The sequence below is a fragment of the Oryctolagus cuniculus genome, chromosome 2 (genome assembly GCF_964237555.1).
Source record: "Oryctolagus cuniculus chromosome 2, mOryCun1.1, whole genome shotgun sequence".
Taxonomy (NCBI): Eukaryota; Metazoa; Chordata; class Mammalia; order Lagomorpha; family Leporidae; genus Oryctolagus; species Oryctolagus cuniculus.
In genome coordinates this window covers 32,909,753-32,924,502 of record NC_091433.1, presented here as the reverse complement: position 1 = coordinate 32,924,502, position 14,750 = coordinate 32,909,753, and the positions used below count along the sequence as shown (strand labels likewise).

Genomic DNA, 14,750 nt, shown 5'->3' with positions numbered 1-14,750 from the left:
TCAGTTTGTCATTGAGGCTGCCTGTACATTCCTGAATCTCCCTCCAGTTGTTCATGTATTACAAAGTAAGTATTGTTATGCACATATGCACAGTGCAATAGCTAGGCTGCTGCCCTCCCAAAGAAGTGTATTCATCCTGCGAGAGAGAAATAAGGAGGGATTACCAGGATGCCGGCAGTGCGCAGTGCCCGGCACATGCCAGGAGCATGGTGAACCCTGAGATAAGTCTCACCCCTGCAGAAAGGGTTGGCACAGAGCATCAAATCCCAGTGCTTTATACGCCTCTGCTGTTTTCCTCTTTGCTTTGAGAGACACGCTGGCTTGGGTTACCTAGCTTGGCAGTAACTAGTTTACATCTTATTCAACTATCAGCTTCACATAGGGGATGACTCTGTCTCGTTCATCTTTGGATCTCTGTCCCCAACATGTCATCTGGCCCGTGATTCCATGCGCAGTCAGAGGTGATTAAACCTCACCTACCCTAAGGGGGAAAAGTACAGAGTGAAAAAAGCAGAGGAACAAGAAGTAAATCTTTGGGGTTGGGAAAGGGAAAAACAAAGGAAGAGGAGACAAAGAATAATTGGAATATGATTTTACTTCATTGAACAGAAGGCACACTTCATAGAATTGCTAAGGATAGTAAAGAGAAAGGAAAACCACTGGCCATTTAGAGGAAGGGATTTTGAGAACTACGCAAAAGTAACCTTCCAACATATCCCTAGAAACAATGTGCAATGGGGTGACCACTAGAGAAGTCGCAGGAGGAGGGCACTAGCAACTGAAATTGAAACCAGCTTGGCTGACCGCAGAAAGGAAATTTCTTGGGCAATCAGTAGGCAGCCCACAGAAGTAACAGGCACATTAGAGAATCTGGACAGGAGACAAGAAACAAGAGTTGAGAGGGATCCAGAAGGCAAAAGAGCAGGCCAAGAGGCACCATGGGAACAGTCTGGTAAGAGTGCCCCCTGCTAGTGTCACTCCTCTCTCTCAACTACGGGGCTACCTTTGGGCCCCTGGAGCCAAAAGTCTTGCAGAGAGATGCAAGAATCCCAGGGAAAAGGTATCTAAAGGAGTGTGTGTAAAGTCACAGACTGGTACACCAGGTACCAGGAAGCAGGGAGGGGAAAAATCTACTCCTCTGACTTTCTGCATACTTGAGATGGCCCCTTAGATGTCACGTGCTAGATACTGCCAGTGAATAAATGCGTATAAACAAGCTTCCACTCACTCCTGATGCAGGGGTCAGTGAAGGGGTCATTTTGTGTCTCCTCTCTATGTCCATCAAAAATGGTAAAATCTCTAAAACCTTGCAATTCTTCTCCTTTACCTATGTACCAAAAATGTATCAAACCCAGGCCATGGGCCTCCCATTACACTAAGCCGTGGCGATTCAGGGATACCCTACCCCCTACATATGCATGGGCAGTCCCTGCCTTCATAGCGCTCCCAACATCATTAAGGGGATTCTAATTGTGGTTGCCTTAGGACCAAGCAAACTAGTGTCTCCATAGGCAACTTCTGTATGCACTGTTCTTTCACACATGTCATTTCATTCCGTTTCATAAGAACTTCACGAAGGGACAGAGTTTAAGTAACAGGTTCACAGCTCCCTCTTAGTAGAGTCAAACTTACTTCTGTCTCATGATGCACTTTGTAGCACACCGCTTACTGGCAACAGCGAGCCAGGGATCTGCCGGCTCAAATCACCAATCAAGTCTTCTTGCTCTTTTACACTGAACCCTAGAAACTGAGATGAAACATTTCCCCTAGATAAGATTGTAGCCATTTGTGTGTGACAACACGGCTCAGTGGCAAAGAAACATTTCAACCTATGCCGAAATGCTCGCAGTTAATGTAGGCGGGTTCTGAGGGAACATAATGCAAAGAGAGTGGAATTTTATTGTGCAAGAGAACCACTAAATGTCAAACGTAAGTGGATGACTCAGTCATTTCTATTACCCCCCAAATAAAACTAATGGCAATGTAAAATTATAATGTGAAACGTGTTTGTCACCAGTGTAATAAAGTCTGAGCAGGTTTCAAGTTCCTGCAGAAGGGAAGATACATTACTGGTGCCAGATGTTCGGCAACCAAGCAAGATAACATGAAAATTTAATTTTTACTTGCTTAACTGTAATATTTATGATTCTTAAAATACAGATCTGGGTTCATAAAACAGGAAAGGTTACAGCCATCTGCTTGGTTACAGAATAGATCAAAATGCAGAGGGTGACTCTCTTTGCAGGAAAATACGCCTAAGTATGACGAATCCACAGGCGGAATAGGATGATGTATTCTGCTCATTCACTGAGCACCTTCATGTGACAGCCACATACACCAGGCCCGGAAGAATTACGGCTGCAACACAGCACACGGACATCTCCGTCCCTCCCCAGCCAGTCCCTGCCTGAGCTGTCCTGCTTCCCTGCCGCTCCCTCCCCTCATCCTGACTTGGTCCAGATGGCTGCAACCCTTCCTTTCTGCTCTTGGCTTAACTAACGCTTCCTAAGGCCCATGTCCACTCCTCTTGTTACACACCCTTTAACACCCTTTGCAGCAATGATCACTGTTGCTATTTTATATTGTTTTGCATTATGATTTGATTGATGTCTCTCCCACCAGCCAGTAACCTCCTGGAGGACATCATCCCAGATCACAGCATAGTGCACCCACAAGGGTACCTCAAAACATTCATGGAAAAACAGAATTAAACTGTATTTTAGTGCATTTTTTTCACAATTTACATTTTCCACGAATCATTTGAAGGCCTCTCATATGCATAGATTTCAAAATATTTTGCACCGAAATAAACTAATTGTTTGATTCCATTTTCCATGAACATTTGAAGTACCTGCCCTCACACACGGCATTCAATAAGGTACTCAAAAAGCATTTGCCTGAGAAATAGAACTCTACCGCCTGTTGAAATAATGACTGCTCGCAGCGTTTCACAAAGACTTTTCAAACACTTCCCCACCCTCCTAAATTCTAGCTTTGGATTAATGCCTGTGCACAACAATGAAAGGACAACGCTACACATGATGCCATCAGGCTCATTTTTTGGGGTATGAAGGCTATCTGTGGGGTGATTGTCAGGAGCTCATGGCTGGCAGTGTTGGTCAGTTCCACATGGCCTTTTTTTTTCTCCTTAGTTGTTAATGCTAGATAATTTTGTAGTCATTTGTTTCCTCTCCTCATTTGATTTTCACGTGGACCACATTTGGAGCCCATGTGTAGTCTGAGGACCTCTGTGGATACTAACAGATGGGGCTGTGAGCTACCAGGGAGCTGGCACCTTGAATCATAGAGATCTATTTTAAGCATGGGTTCTGTGAGCCCTAAAAGGCTATCAGCTCTCTTGAGCAGGCACCAAAGTGCCAAGGTTTTGCTGTGCTGCACAAGATCTTGGAGTTCTCCTGTGGCGGTGAGAAGAGGTAGCCAAGGCTGAAAGATGTGTCTGAAACCAGATCAGAGGGAAGCGACTAAGAATCAGCAGACCAGCAGAGAATTTCCGCAGCTGTCTTGGCTACATCATCTGTGCAGATTAATTTGAGTTTCCCCCGGTTTGGAGACACTCTTGTGAGGAGACTGAATATTTTGTGGGTTACGGGTTAGATATGCATTACCACCGTCTGCATGAGGATCCAGGATGGCCGAGTCGCCCAGAACTCAAAGGAGAGGAAGGAATGGTGGTGGTGGTGGGGTGGGGGGATGGCATTCCCCACAGCCTTGCCCTGATCAGCACCTAGATGAACTCTACTAAGCTCTCTGCAGACCCCTGGGGAGGCTGAAAAAGACACTGTTAAAAATACCGCGCTTGCACTTGGTGGTGCTTTCTATTCGCTCAGTAGACGTCAAACCCGGCTTCAGCGCCTCATTTTAGCTTTCCCTTCCCTTCCTCCTTGAGCCTGAAGGCAGACACGCGAGCTTCTAGCTTCGCCAGAGGCAGACACCGGACCGCAGCGTGTAGGGGCCGGCACCCCACTGCGGAATCTTTGAAGGGAACACGTGGGCGAGGCAAGGGGCCAACAAGGGTTGCCTGGCGGGGCGCACAGGTGCCTCACATCTGTGAATTTACCTGGCCCGGTGCCTGCCTACGGGCGAGTGAGCTCGACCTCTGGGAATGGTGGCAAACCAGGAAGAATCCATTGTATGATCCAACTCACATCAGGTCGATAAAACCTGAAGGGCAATCAATGTCTTAGCTTACAAAGAGAGAATTGAGAGCAACACAGACCAAAACACTTCTTTTATAACATAAACCATTTGTTTATTATTGCTATAATCAAGGCAAAACCCTCTGAAAGCAACTAGCCTTTCCGTGGAAGTATAATCACGACGTTACTTGTGGAGTCCAAGTTGATTCGTTCTCTCTGCATTTGAGATTCTGCTGTTCACACACAACACACACCATGTACTGCAAGGTCTTTGTTACACCAGAGGGAAGACAGTGAACCTCAGGGTCGCAAAGCTTGGTCTTTTCGCTTACCCTCTCTTACCCCTTTCATTCTTGGGCAACACATTTCTGACAGCAAACACGTGTGCTGTTTCCTTACAACCATGTGGGAAATTAAATCAGAACCCATGTTTTGTTTGGTCTTAAAATGTACTCCTTCACCAGAGAGCTTGAGACTTTGTTCCTCACTTTAAGGGTAGCCTGATTGGCTCATTCAACACAGTACGTTCAACATTCATCAGGCTTTTGGCATGGGAATAATTTATCTTTTTGTAAAATTTATTTATTTATTTGAAAGTCAGAGTTATAGAGAGAAAGAGGGGGAGAGGCAGAGAGAGAAAGAGGTCTTCCATCTGCTGGTTCACTCCCCAAATAGCTGCAACAGCCAGGACCGAAGCCAGGAATCAGGAGCTTCTTCCAGGTCTCCCACATGCATGCTGGTGAGATGGCACTTGGGCCATCTTCACCATTTTGCCCAGGCCGTTAGCAGGGAGCTGGATTGGAAGTGGAGCAGCCAGGACATGAGCTGGCATAGCAGGCTGCGGCTTCACCTGCTATGCCACAATGCCGGCTCATTGTGTGTTTGATTGTGTGTTTATGCTCTAGGAGTTGCTAGGAGTTGATTTCATAGATAACTCTGAGAGGGCAGTTTTATATTCCTTACCTCCAGCAAAACTGCGTAACTCCGCTGTTGGAGAAGTGGAAGGTCCAGGAGGGTATTTATTATATGATGGTCTAACACTGTCTGACACTGTCTATTCCTGCCCTTTTTTTTTTTTTTTTTTTTTTTGGACAGGCAGAGTGGATAGTGAGAGAGAAAAACAGAGAGAAAGGTCTTCCTTTACCGTTGGTTCACCTTCCAATGGCCACTGCAGCCGGCGCACTGTGCTGATCCGAAGCCAGGAGCCAGGTGCTTCTCCTGGTCTCCCATGCAGGTGCAGGGCCCAAGTACTTGGGCCATCCTCCACTGCACTCCCGGGCCACAGCAGAGAGCTGGCCTGGAAGAGGAGCAACCGGGACAGAATCCGGCACCCCGACCGGGACTAGAACCTAGTGTGCCAGCGCTGCAAGCAGAGGATTAGCCTAGTGAGCCATGGCGCCAGCCTTCCTGCTTGTTTTAATTTGAGCTGCTTTTGGCTTTCCAACTTAATAACCAAGTAAAATAGAGTTGAACAAGTAGTTTCTGAAAGAAGAATATAAAAAATTGATGGAGCAAATTCCCTTAGCAGCTGAGAGAGGCTAGCGAGGGTGAGGGAGGGTCAGATGAGCCCTCATCGTATAAGGCGTACCTTGTCTCTGACAGGAGAATCATCTAGAACAAAGAGAAGCAAACACCTTGCAGGTTTCTGTGACTCGGTGGGAATAAAACATTACTTTAGGAAAGTGGATTGAGGTTCGATACCAAATGTGACAGATACAAAGCCCCTTTGAAAAGCTGTGGCATTCTTGAAAAAAAAAAAATGAAAAAGGAAACACCAGAGGCAACCTGGATGTTGTGGACAGCGTGAGAGGGACTTTGAGAACACAAGGCATGGAGTTTTATTTTTAATCAAAGTTTCTACTGCTGAAAATCCATTTTGTTCACTAGAATCAGTCAAGTCAAAAAAAAATCCACACTGAGGTTCTTTTAATTTTTTTAGGCTCTTCTGAGATCCCTGAAAAAAAGTCCAAGAGATGTTTGGTTCAGAGATTTGACAAATTCATGAGAAGACTTCTGTGATGTTTTCAAATATTTCTGACTGCTTCTGTTGCCTTCACTGGTGTTGCTGAATTAATAGTATTTGAAAGACACTCTATTTCCCAGTGTAGAACTAGAAAAATTTTCACTTGTTTTAGCTATTCTGAAGAAGATATTAAAATGACATATATGCTACCTTTTTGGCTTTTTATCAATATTTTAGAAGTTTTGCTATTAGCATATAAGTTACATGACTTTGGGTAGTAGGAGAAACCAGAGATAATGTGCCACTGGAGAGTTGCCTTAGCGCAGCCATCATTTTGACAGGTAATAGCTTTCCCCAGTAAATGATGGTTGTAGCATGCTATAAAACATCCTCCAGCTGAATGAATCAGCAAATGATGAGCAATTTGACTTTTTGACCAAAGGAACTGATCAATGTCTTTGATAATTATTTAATCTCGTGAACAGACTCTTTTGATATTTTAACATTTAAAAGAATGGTCTTCAAGTCTCAAATTCTGGAGGTTATAAGCAGCTTCATCAAGGATTGTCTGAGCAATTATTCACGTGGCAAGTCCATTCTGAAGTGCTAATGTGTGGCAGAATCAACCTAGAGCACTAGGCTTAAAACAAAAACACTGCTTTAAATAAGATTTATTTACGGGAAAGGCAGAGTGAGAGAGAGAGAGGAAGAGACAAATTCTTCCATCCACTGGTTCACTCCCCGAATGGCTACAACAGCCAGGGCTGGGCCAAGCTGAAGCCAGGAGACTAGAATTCCATCTGGGTCTCCCATGTGGGTGCAGGGGCCCTAGCATGTGGGCCATCACCAACTTGCCTTGCCTGGGTGCACATTAGCAGAGCACTGGAATGATAAAGGGGTAGCTGGGACTCGAACCGATATGGGATGTGGGCATCTCAAGTGGTGACTTAACCACTGTGCCAAACGCCTGCTCCACCTCACCCCAGCCTCTTTTAAAGGCTCTTACCGCATCAAGTCAGGCCTACCCAAGACCGTCCTTTTTCATTAACTCACAGTCGACTGATGTGGTGGTGTTAACGACCCCTGTAAAATCCCTTCATCTTTGCCTTAACATGTAACTGAATCTCTGGAGTGGGAACCCATCCTATTCCCAGCCCTGGCCCTACTCAAGGGGGGTGGGGTCCTACAGAGTGAACACACCAGATTCCCCAGGAATCTTAGGGACTGTATTAGAATTCTGCCTACCATCACCATCCTTTGGGAAGCACACATTTTAAATTTCTAATGAAAAGAAAAGTTTATGGGGGCTGGCATTGTAGTGTTAGCAGGTAAAGCTGACATCAGCAGTGCCAGCATCCCACATGGGCGCCAGTTTGAATCCTGGCTGCTCCACTTCTGATTCGGCTCCCTGCTAATGCACCTGGGAAAGCAGTGGGAGGTGGTCTAAGTGCTTGGGCCTCTGCATTCACGTGAGAGACCCGAAAGAAGCTCCTGGCTCCTGGTTTATGCCTGGCCCAGCTCCTGCCATTGCAGCCATTTGGGGAGTGAACCAGCAGATGGAAGATCTCGCTCTAACTCTACCACTCAAATCAATCAATCAATCTTTAAAAAGAAAAATAAAAGCTTCTGAAAGAAATGTTTGCAGTATTTCTATTTGTACAACCTTACCAGTGTTCAATCATCTCGGTGGACAAGAAACATCATATTATTTATTTATTTATTTGACAGGTAGAGTTACAGACAGTGAGAGAGAGAGACAGAGAGAAAGGTCTTCCTTCCGTTGGTTCACTCCCCAAATGGCCACTACATCTGGCGCTGCACCGATCCAAAGCCAGGAGCCAGGGGCTTCTTCCTGGTCTCCCATGCGGGTACAGGGGCCCAAGCACTTGGCCCATCCTCCACTGCCCTCCTGGGCCACAGCAGAGAGCTGGACTGGAAGAGGAGCAACCGAGACTAGAACCTGGTGCCCATATGGGATGCCGGCACTGCAGGCGGAAGATTAACCAAGTGAGCCACGGTGCCAGCCCCATGAAGCATCATATTCTTTAAATGCACTCACCTCCTTCCTGTTGATTTGTCTTCTTAACAAGCAACTCCCTTCCTAACTTCTTTCTCTGGCAATTGTCTGTTGCCTCATTTCTGCTCACGTTCAGGACTTTGCATCAAAACCAGAGATGTCTGTGAAACGAAACCCACTTATATTGTGTTGAACTCAAGTACAAAAAAAAAAAAGCAGAAAAGCAAGAGCTAGGTCTCAGGGGAATGAAAGAGATGCCACAATGTCAGACATGAGGCGTCATCTCCTACCTTGAAGTCTGCTGACAATAATATTAGAATTTTATAAAGTCCCATAGTCAAAGAGATGGAAGACACAATAGGATCCATCTAACTTTTAGCTTTGCTTCTTGGTAAAATTGCCCCTAAAGTTAAAGGCCTCATTAATATTTCCTTGAGGGACATAATTCAACTTGAAGTAACACCTTGACAGTAGGGACTCCATTTTGGAGAACCTGAGACTCCATTCTGGGAAGGTGCCTCCCACATCGTGAGACTCTGGTCTGAAACTATGATCTAAAATAGTTGAACAATAGCAGTCCACTACGTCACACTTGGCAGAGCATAGAAACCCCCTAGCATGATCACTCAAGCTTGGAAGTGGATAGGCTGCACCTGAGTTAATGATTAAAATGTGATTTGTCTATGTCCTACATATAATTAAAACCAATACCTGGATTAATGTCAAGATTACAATTAAAATTATTAAGATTGTAACTGGTATTGTCGAGATTATAATTGATACTAGTTTCCCATAGATTTTAGGTCAACTTGACCCCAGTAACAATGTATTCCCCCTGATCCTAGCAACCATGTATTCCCCTCCCGATTTTGCAGTTTTTGCCTTTATAAAGCCCGTTGCTTTGGGCTTCAGGGTCGAGAGTTCTTTAGGGCATGAACCCATTCTCCACTGCCGGCAATAAAGGACCATCAGATTTTATCACTGTGTGGTGCTCCTTTGTTTACACTTGCTCAGGTACAACAAACTCAAGGTGATGGAATGAAATGTTTGCAATTAGTTTCCAAACTAAAATTAATTCCTTGGTACTTGATATGGTGCTGTAAAGTTTTTCCTATGGTCACTCTTATTCTGATACCCAAGAAATGGGGTGAGAAGTGGAGGGAAAGAATGAAAGGAAAAGGGTCAGCATTGTGGTACAGCGGGTTAAAGCTGCTGCCAGTGATGCAGGCATCCCACATGGGTGCCGGTTTGAGTCCCGGCTCTTCCACTTCCCATCCAGCTCCCTGGTAATGTGCCTGGGAAAACAGCAGAAGATGGCCCAAGTGCTCGGGCCCCTGGAAGACCTGAATGAAGCTCCTGGCTGCTGGCTTCAGCCTGGTCCAGCCCTGGCCATTGTGACCATTTGGGAAGTAAACCAGTGGATGGAAGATCTCTCTATTTCTCCTTCCCTCTGTCTGTAACTCTGCCTTTCACATAAATAAAATAAATATTAAAAAAAAAAAAAGAGCTGAAAGGAATGGGTTAAAGTTTCAGACTTGTAGGCAGGAAATTTAATGAGTGGTAGAAGTTGTCCAAGGACATACAGATATGTCAGGCAGGGTTCTCATACTATATTTACTGCCTTAGACTATATTGTGTGTCTGCTTGCATTGAGGTTGACTAAATGTAGACTAAAACAGCTCTGCTTCTTAAACAGAGTCCGCACAGAGGCTGCCCATAACTCAGGTCAGGGAAGAGCTTCCCCCAATACCAGAGCTGCAAGTTACCTCTGCAGTGAATCCAGGAGACCTGCACTGGACGTGGTGAGTAGAGATACTGCTTTATTGCCTATTTGACTTGACTAGTTGTAAATGTGTGCAGATTCGAGAAGGTATGGTTTATACCAAACTGTGTTTCTTTTTTATTATTGTTTTATTTGACAGATTGAGAGATAGGGAGGGACAGACAGCAACAGACAGAGGCCTCCCATCTACTGGTTCACTCCCCGGGAGTCGGGAGCTGGGAACTCTATCCAGGTCTCCCATGTGGGTGGCAGGAACTCACTTACTTGAGCCATAACCAAGTTCTATATGGATGGGAAGCTGGAGCTGGGAGTCAAACCCAAGGGCTCCCAGGCATCTTAATCACTGGGCTGAACATGTACTCTAACTACATTTCTTTCTGGGTATGGGAGGTGGAGAGTGTTGATGTATGAACTAGATGACATGAACTAAAGTCATTACTTTCTCCAAGATCTAGGAAGGATCAGTAAATGAACCCTTCATTTGTTGAACTACTTGAGATGTCAGTTCACCCCCTTGGTACTCTTCTTCCTAGGATGGAGCCATCATTCAGTCAGAGCAAGACAAAAGGGAGAATGAGATCTGTAAACAGAACTGAGTTCCCCCCAGATTACTGAAATCAACTTCCCTAAATTTAACATATGATAATCTAGGTTAATGTACATTATTTCCATGTATATGAATCTAAAACATGGCAGAAATGTCTTAAAAATGGTTTTCATTCATCCAACAAATATTTATTAATTAGCTATTGTGTCAAAGGCACTTAACATAGCCATTACACAGGGTAAAAAGGTTCTAACAGGGAAAAGGAGGAAGATGAGCATTTAGTAGTGCCCTGGTGTGCTTGGTGGGCACTGATTATAGTGTTTATCCTTCATAATATTTAAGTGGTTATAAGTCAAGGTTCCAGCAGGAAATCAATGTTTTACTCAGACTGAATAAACTTTTTTAAAAAATTATTTTCATTTTTTTTGAAAGGCAGAGAAACAGAGGGAGAGAGACCTTCTATCTGCTTGTTCACTCCCTAAATGCCCCAAACAGTTACGGCTGGGCCCAGGAAAATCCAGGAACCCAGACCTCCATCTGTGTCTCCCTCTGGACGGCAGGGATCCAAGCCATCAGCCCCTGCCTCTAAGGATGTACATTAGCAGGAGCGTGGATCAGAAGTGGAATGGCTGGGACTCAACCCAGGCACTCTGATATGGGATGTGGGTATCCCAAGTATCAACTTACTGGCTGCTCCAAACACCCACCCCTCAAACTGAATAATTTGAGAAGCATTTAAGAAAGGGTCTATTAAGCCAGGATGTGGGACCAAAAGGGAGAGTGCAGTACCCCAGAAGTAGAAACACCAAGGCACTGCGGCTGTCCTGAAGATCAGAGAAGCAGAGAGACAGAGACAGAGGCAGGCACACCTCCGCCACACACACACAGGATGCTGGCTGGGGAGGGCTGTCTGGAGGCGCTGTGACCTTTGGTCAAAGGTACTACAACCTGTGCATGCCCTGAAAAAGGAGGTGGCTGCTCTCTCTCTCTTTCTCTGGTGAGTTAGGGCTCCCCCAGTGGCCAAAGCCAACCAGAGCCAGAGACACTGGAGCCCAACGAGGCAACTCCTGGAGCTTGGCAACCGGACCCAAGCAGGGAAGAACCAGTGCAGCGTGGAGGGCTCGGTACGCCAAACCGAAACTCAGCAGCAAGCACACTTTTGTGTGCATGGTGAAAGGGAGGCAGGGCTTACTGCTGGCGTCTTGGGGCAATCAGAATCTGCTGTTGGCTCAGAAAGTCCCAGGTCAAATATAACGTAGTCATATGACTGTGTCCAGGAAATATTACTGGATGTCGTGTCTGATAACTCTTGGGCTGCTCAGCTCAACACACAAAGAGCTCCCCTTGGGCACTCATCAGATGCTTCCTGGGCACCTGTTGTGTGTCTGGAGCTCTTCTACTCACTGGCAAAAATAACAACATACTAGGGGCCAGCATTGTGGCATAGCGGGTTAAAGTCGCAGCCTGAGGCACCCGCATCCATATGGGAACCCATCTGAGTCCCAGCTACTCTACTTCTGAGTAATATGCCTGGGAAAGCATAGAAGATGGCCCACATCCTTGGACTTCTGCACCCATGTGGGAGACCCAGAAGAAGCTCCTGGCTTCTGGCTTCAGAGCGGCCCAGCTCTGGCCATTGTGGCCATTTGGGGAATGAACTAGCAGATGGAAAACCTCTCTTTCTCTCTCTGCTTCTCCCTCTCTGTGTAACTCTGACTTTCAAATAAATAAAAAAAATCTTCAAAAAGAAACAAACAAAAAGGCACTCAATAGAGGAATCACAGCAGAAAAACCCCCACTCTGGTAAAGAGGGTCAAAGAAGATAAAGATATTCCCGGGGAATGAGAAGGGCATTCAGAGGGTACAATGCTTTGCACTTAATAGATGCTCAATCAGCATCTGTTGAGTGAGCAAGTACAGCCCAGCTTCCATGTCTCTCTACTAGAATCCTGGAATGTCACAGCCGAAAGAAACGTGCATGAACACTTAAGCCATCATTGGACAGACGTCAAAACTGAGCCAGGCATTCTGTGGGTTCCTAGCTTGCAGGCTGAGGAGTTTATCTCTGATCAGCTGTCTTCTGAGGGTTCTGGAGGGGCTCCCTGCACAGCACAGGACTGCCAAGTGCCCTTCAGCAGTGCCTTGGGGGAGTTTCTCAGTGTTCCCACACAACAGAATGTTAATATCTGGTTTTAAAATTGTTTTCTACCAATTCTCATTCAGGTAATACATCACAAAATTTTGTCTGTAATTTTTTTTAATCTTCAGAATCCTCTTGGACGATTTGGACTGAACCTTTTTGGAGAATGTTTATAGTTTTAGTTTGGGATAAGTAGACAGGTAAATGTTGGGGCCCGACTAAGGATGCACAAGGCGGTAGTAGGAACGATGACTGGCGGGTGACCAAGAGTTCAAGAGCATTGATTTGACCCAAGAGATTCAAGAGGAGAGTTTTGTTTTTTTCTTCCAAGAAGCCATTATGAGTCATGGAAAACAAGCTGACGAAACACACGGAAACAGCAAGAGGTGCGTCCTCGCTCTCTTTATCCATCAGCACACAGCTTCTGAAGAGACCCACAGTTTTAATTCCAGGTTTCCCAAAACCGAGCCCAGGATGAATAGCCTTTCTCTTGTTGGACCACACGCTGATTTGCTGCCTTTTTCCCTGTACAGATGGATTGTTTCTATTTTTGTAAATTACTAGAGGGCCTGCAGTTGTGTGTGGATTCATTTGTTTGCTTTTATAAGTCTTGCCTTCTTTTGGCACCAGGATGTTTTGAAAAATTCAAAGATACCAAAATAAAGTGAATTTAAATGAAATACTTGTGTAATTAAATCTAATAGCAAAACATTTCCTCAAATTCTTTGGGCTTTCATAGTTGTTATCACCATCACTGATGTCAAGAATAATTGTAGTAATTAATTACTACAAGCACATGTAACTAACAGGGCAGATATTAATGTTGAAAAATATAAAAATATCTTCCCAGAGTTAAGGTGGAACCGAATCTTACAGCATCATGAAAGTGGCTTATTGAGCAGATTTCTGGAAGGTAGTTACATGATGAGACTTATTATTAAGTGATGGGGTTCAGGACATGGTACCTTAAAATACAACACTTTGAATATATCTTTATATATTTTCTTTACTTATTTAAATTTTTATTTACTTACTTGAGAGAGAGGCATCTTCCATCTACTGGTTCTTTCCCTGAATGCCTGCAATAACTGGGGCTGAGCTAATCCAAAACCAGAAGGCAGGAACTCAATTCAGATCTGCTACCAGGGTGGCAAGGACCCAACTTCTGGGTCCATGGTGGCTGCCAACCAGGGTGTGCATTAGCAGGAAGCTGGAGTCAGGAACCAGAGCATCACACCCAGACACTCAGATATGGGAGGTGAGCATCGTAACTGCTGGACCAAGTGCCTGCCCATATTGCATGTTAGGAGCCGAAGCAATGTGAGGAAATGGCAGAAACAGAAGGATTCCTCTGCCTGTCCCCTGCTGCATTTCTCCCCTGACAGCTCAGGGACCCTGTGTGAGAGGTGCTTCCCTGAGCCTGGAGGAAAGGAGCATCCTTATCTCCATCCTTATCTCCAAAGACCTGGGGACCCTGAGAAGAATCTGGGCAAGCAGGACATGTTTGGTCTCCCCAGCGTGTCGCCATGAAAACATACCCTTGGTGCCCTATCACATTCTTCCACTCTCTCTCAAGCCTGCTATCAGAAACACTCAGGTTTCCTTGTTTCTTCAGGTCTCCACTTCCTTACAAAGCCTCTCGTATCATGCAAGACTTCCTTAAGTTAGAAAGCTATGCTCTTGTTAATCTTTCGCTATAGGGGCTTCAGCCATGAACTCAGAAGAGTGAGTGTTCCAGGTAAGACGCTGCTTGGGACACTCACATCCCGTGATGGAGTCCCTGGCTTTGAGTCCTGGCTTTGCTCCCGGCTTCAGCCTCCTGCTAATGCACACCCTGGGAGGCAGCAGGTGACGGTTCAGGTGCTGGGGTCCCTGCTATCCATGTGGGAGACCCAGATTGAGTTCTGGACTCCTGGATCTGAGGAGTGAACCAGCAGATGGACGCTCTTTCAAGTAAAATGAAAATTAGTAAAAGCTGTAAAAAAAGAAAAGTATTTTTCCTTCCTTACATAACAAACCTGATGGGAATACTGCTCCAGCACACAGGATTTTGTTTCTCCATTTTTTTTCTTTCAAATCATACACTGAGATTCTAATTGCAAAATCCAGGGATTGGCGATTTGGCTAATGGAATTCTACAGTG

At 45.2% G+C, this 14,750-nt stretch overlaps 1 protein-coding gene across 2 annotated transcripts in view; it reads left to right on the top strand.

Moving 5' to 3' along the window:
• Positions 1 to 13,287, top strand: part of TMEM156 (transmembrane protein 156) — a 41,624-nt gene extending 28,337 nt beyond the window's left edge. Inside the window, exons 6-7 of one of the 2 annotated variants that reach the window (XM_008275068.4) lie at positions 9,834 to 9,939; positions 12,736 to 13,287. In XM_008275068.4, coding sequence (XP_008273290.2) covers positions 9,834 to 9,939; position 12,736 — 107 coding nt within the window. In that variant the 3' untranslated portion in view covers positions 12,737 to 13,287. Of the gene's footprint in view, positions 1 to 9,833; positions 9,944 to 12,735 lie in introns of those variants that run through there. The other variant, XM_070068121.1, reaches the window with a different exon arrangement.
• The last annotated feature ends 1,463 nt before the right edge of the window (positions 13,288 to 14,750 follow it).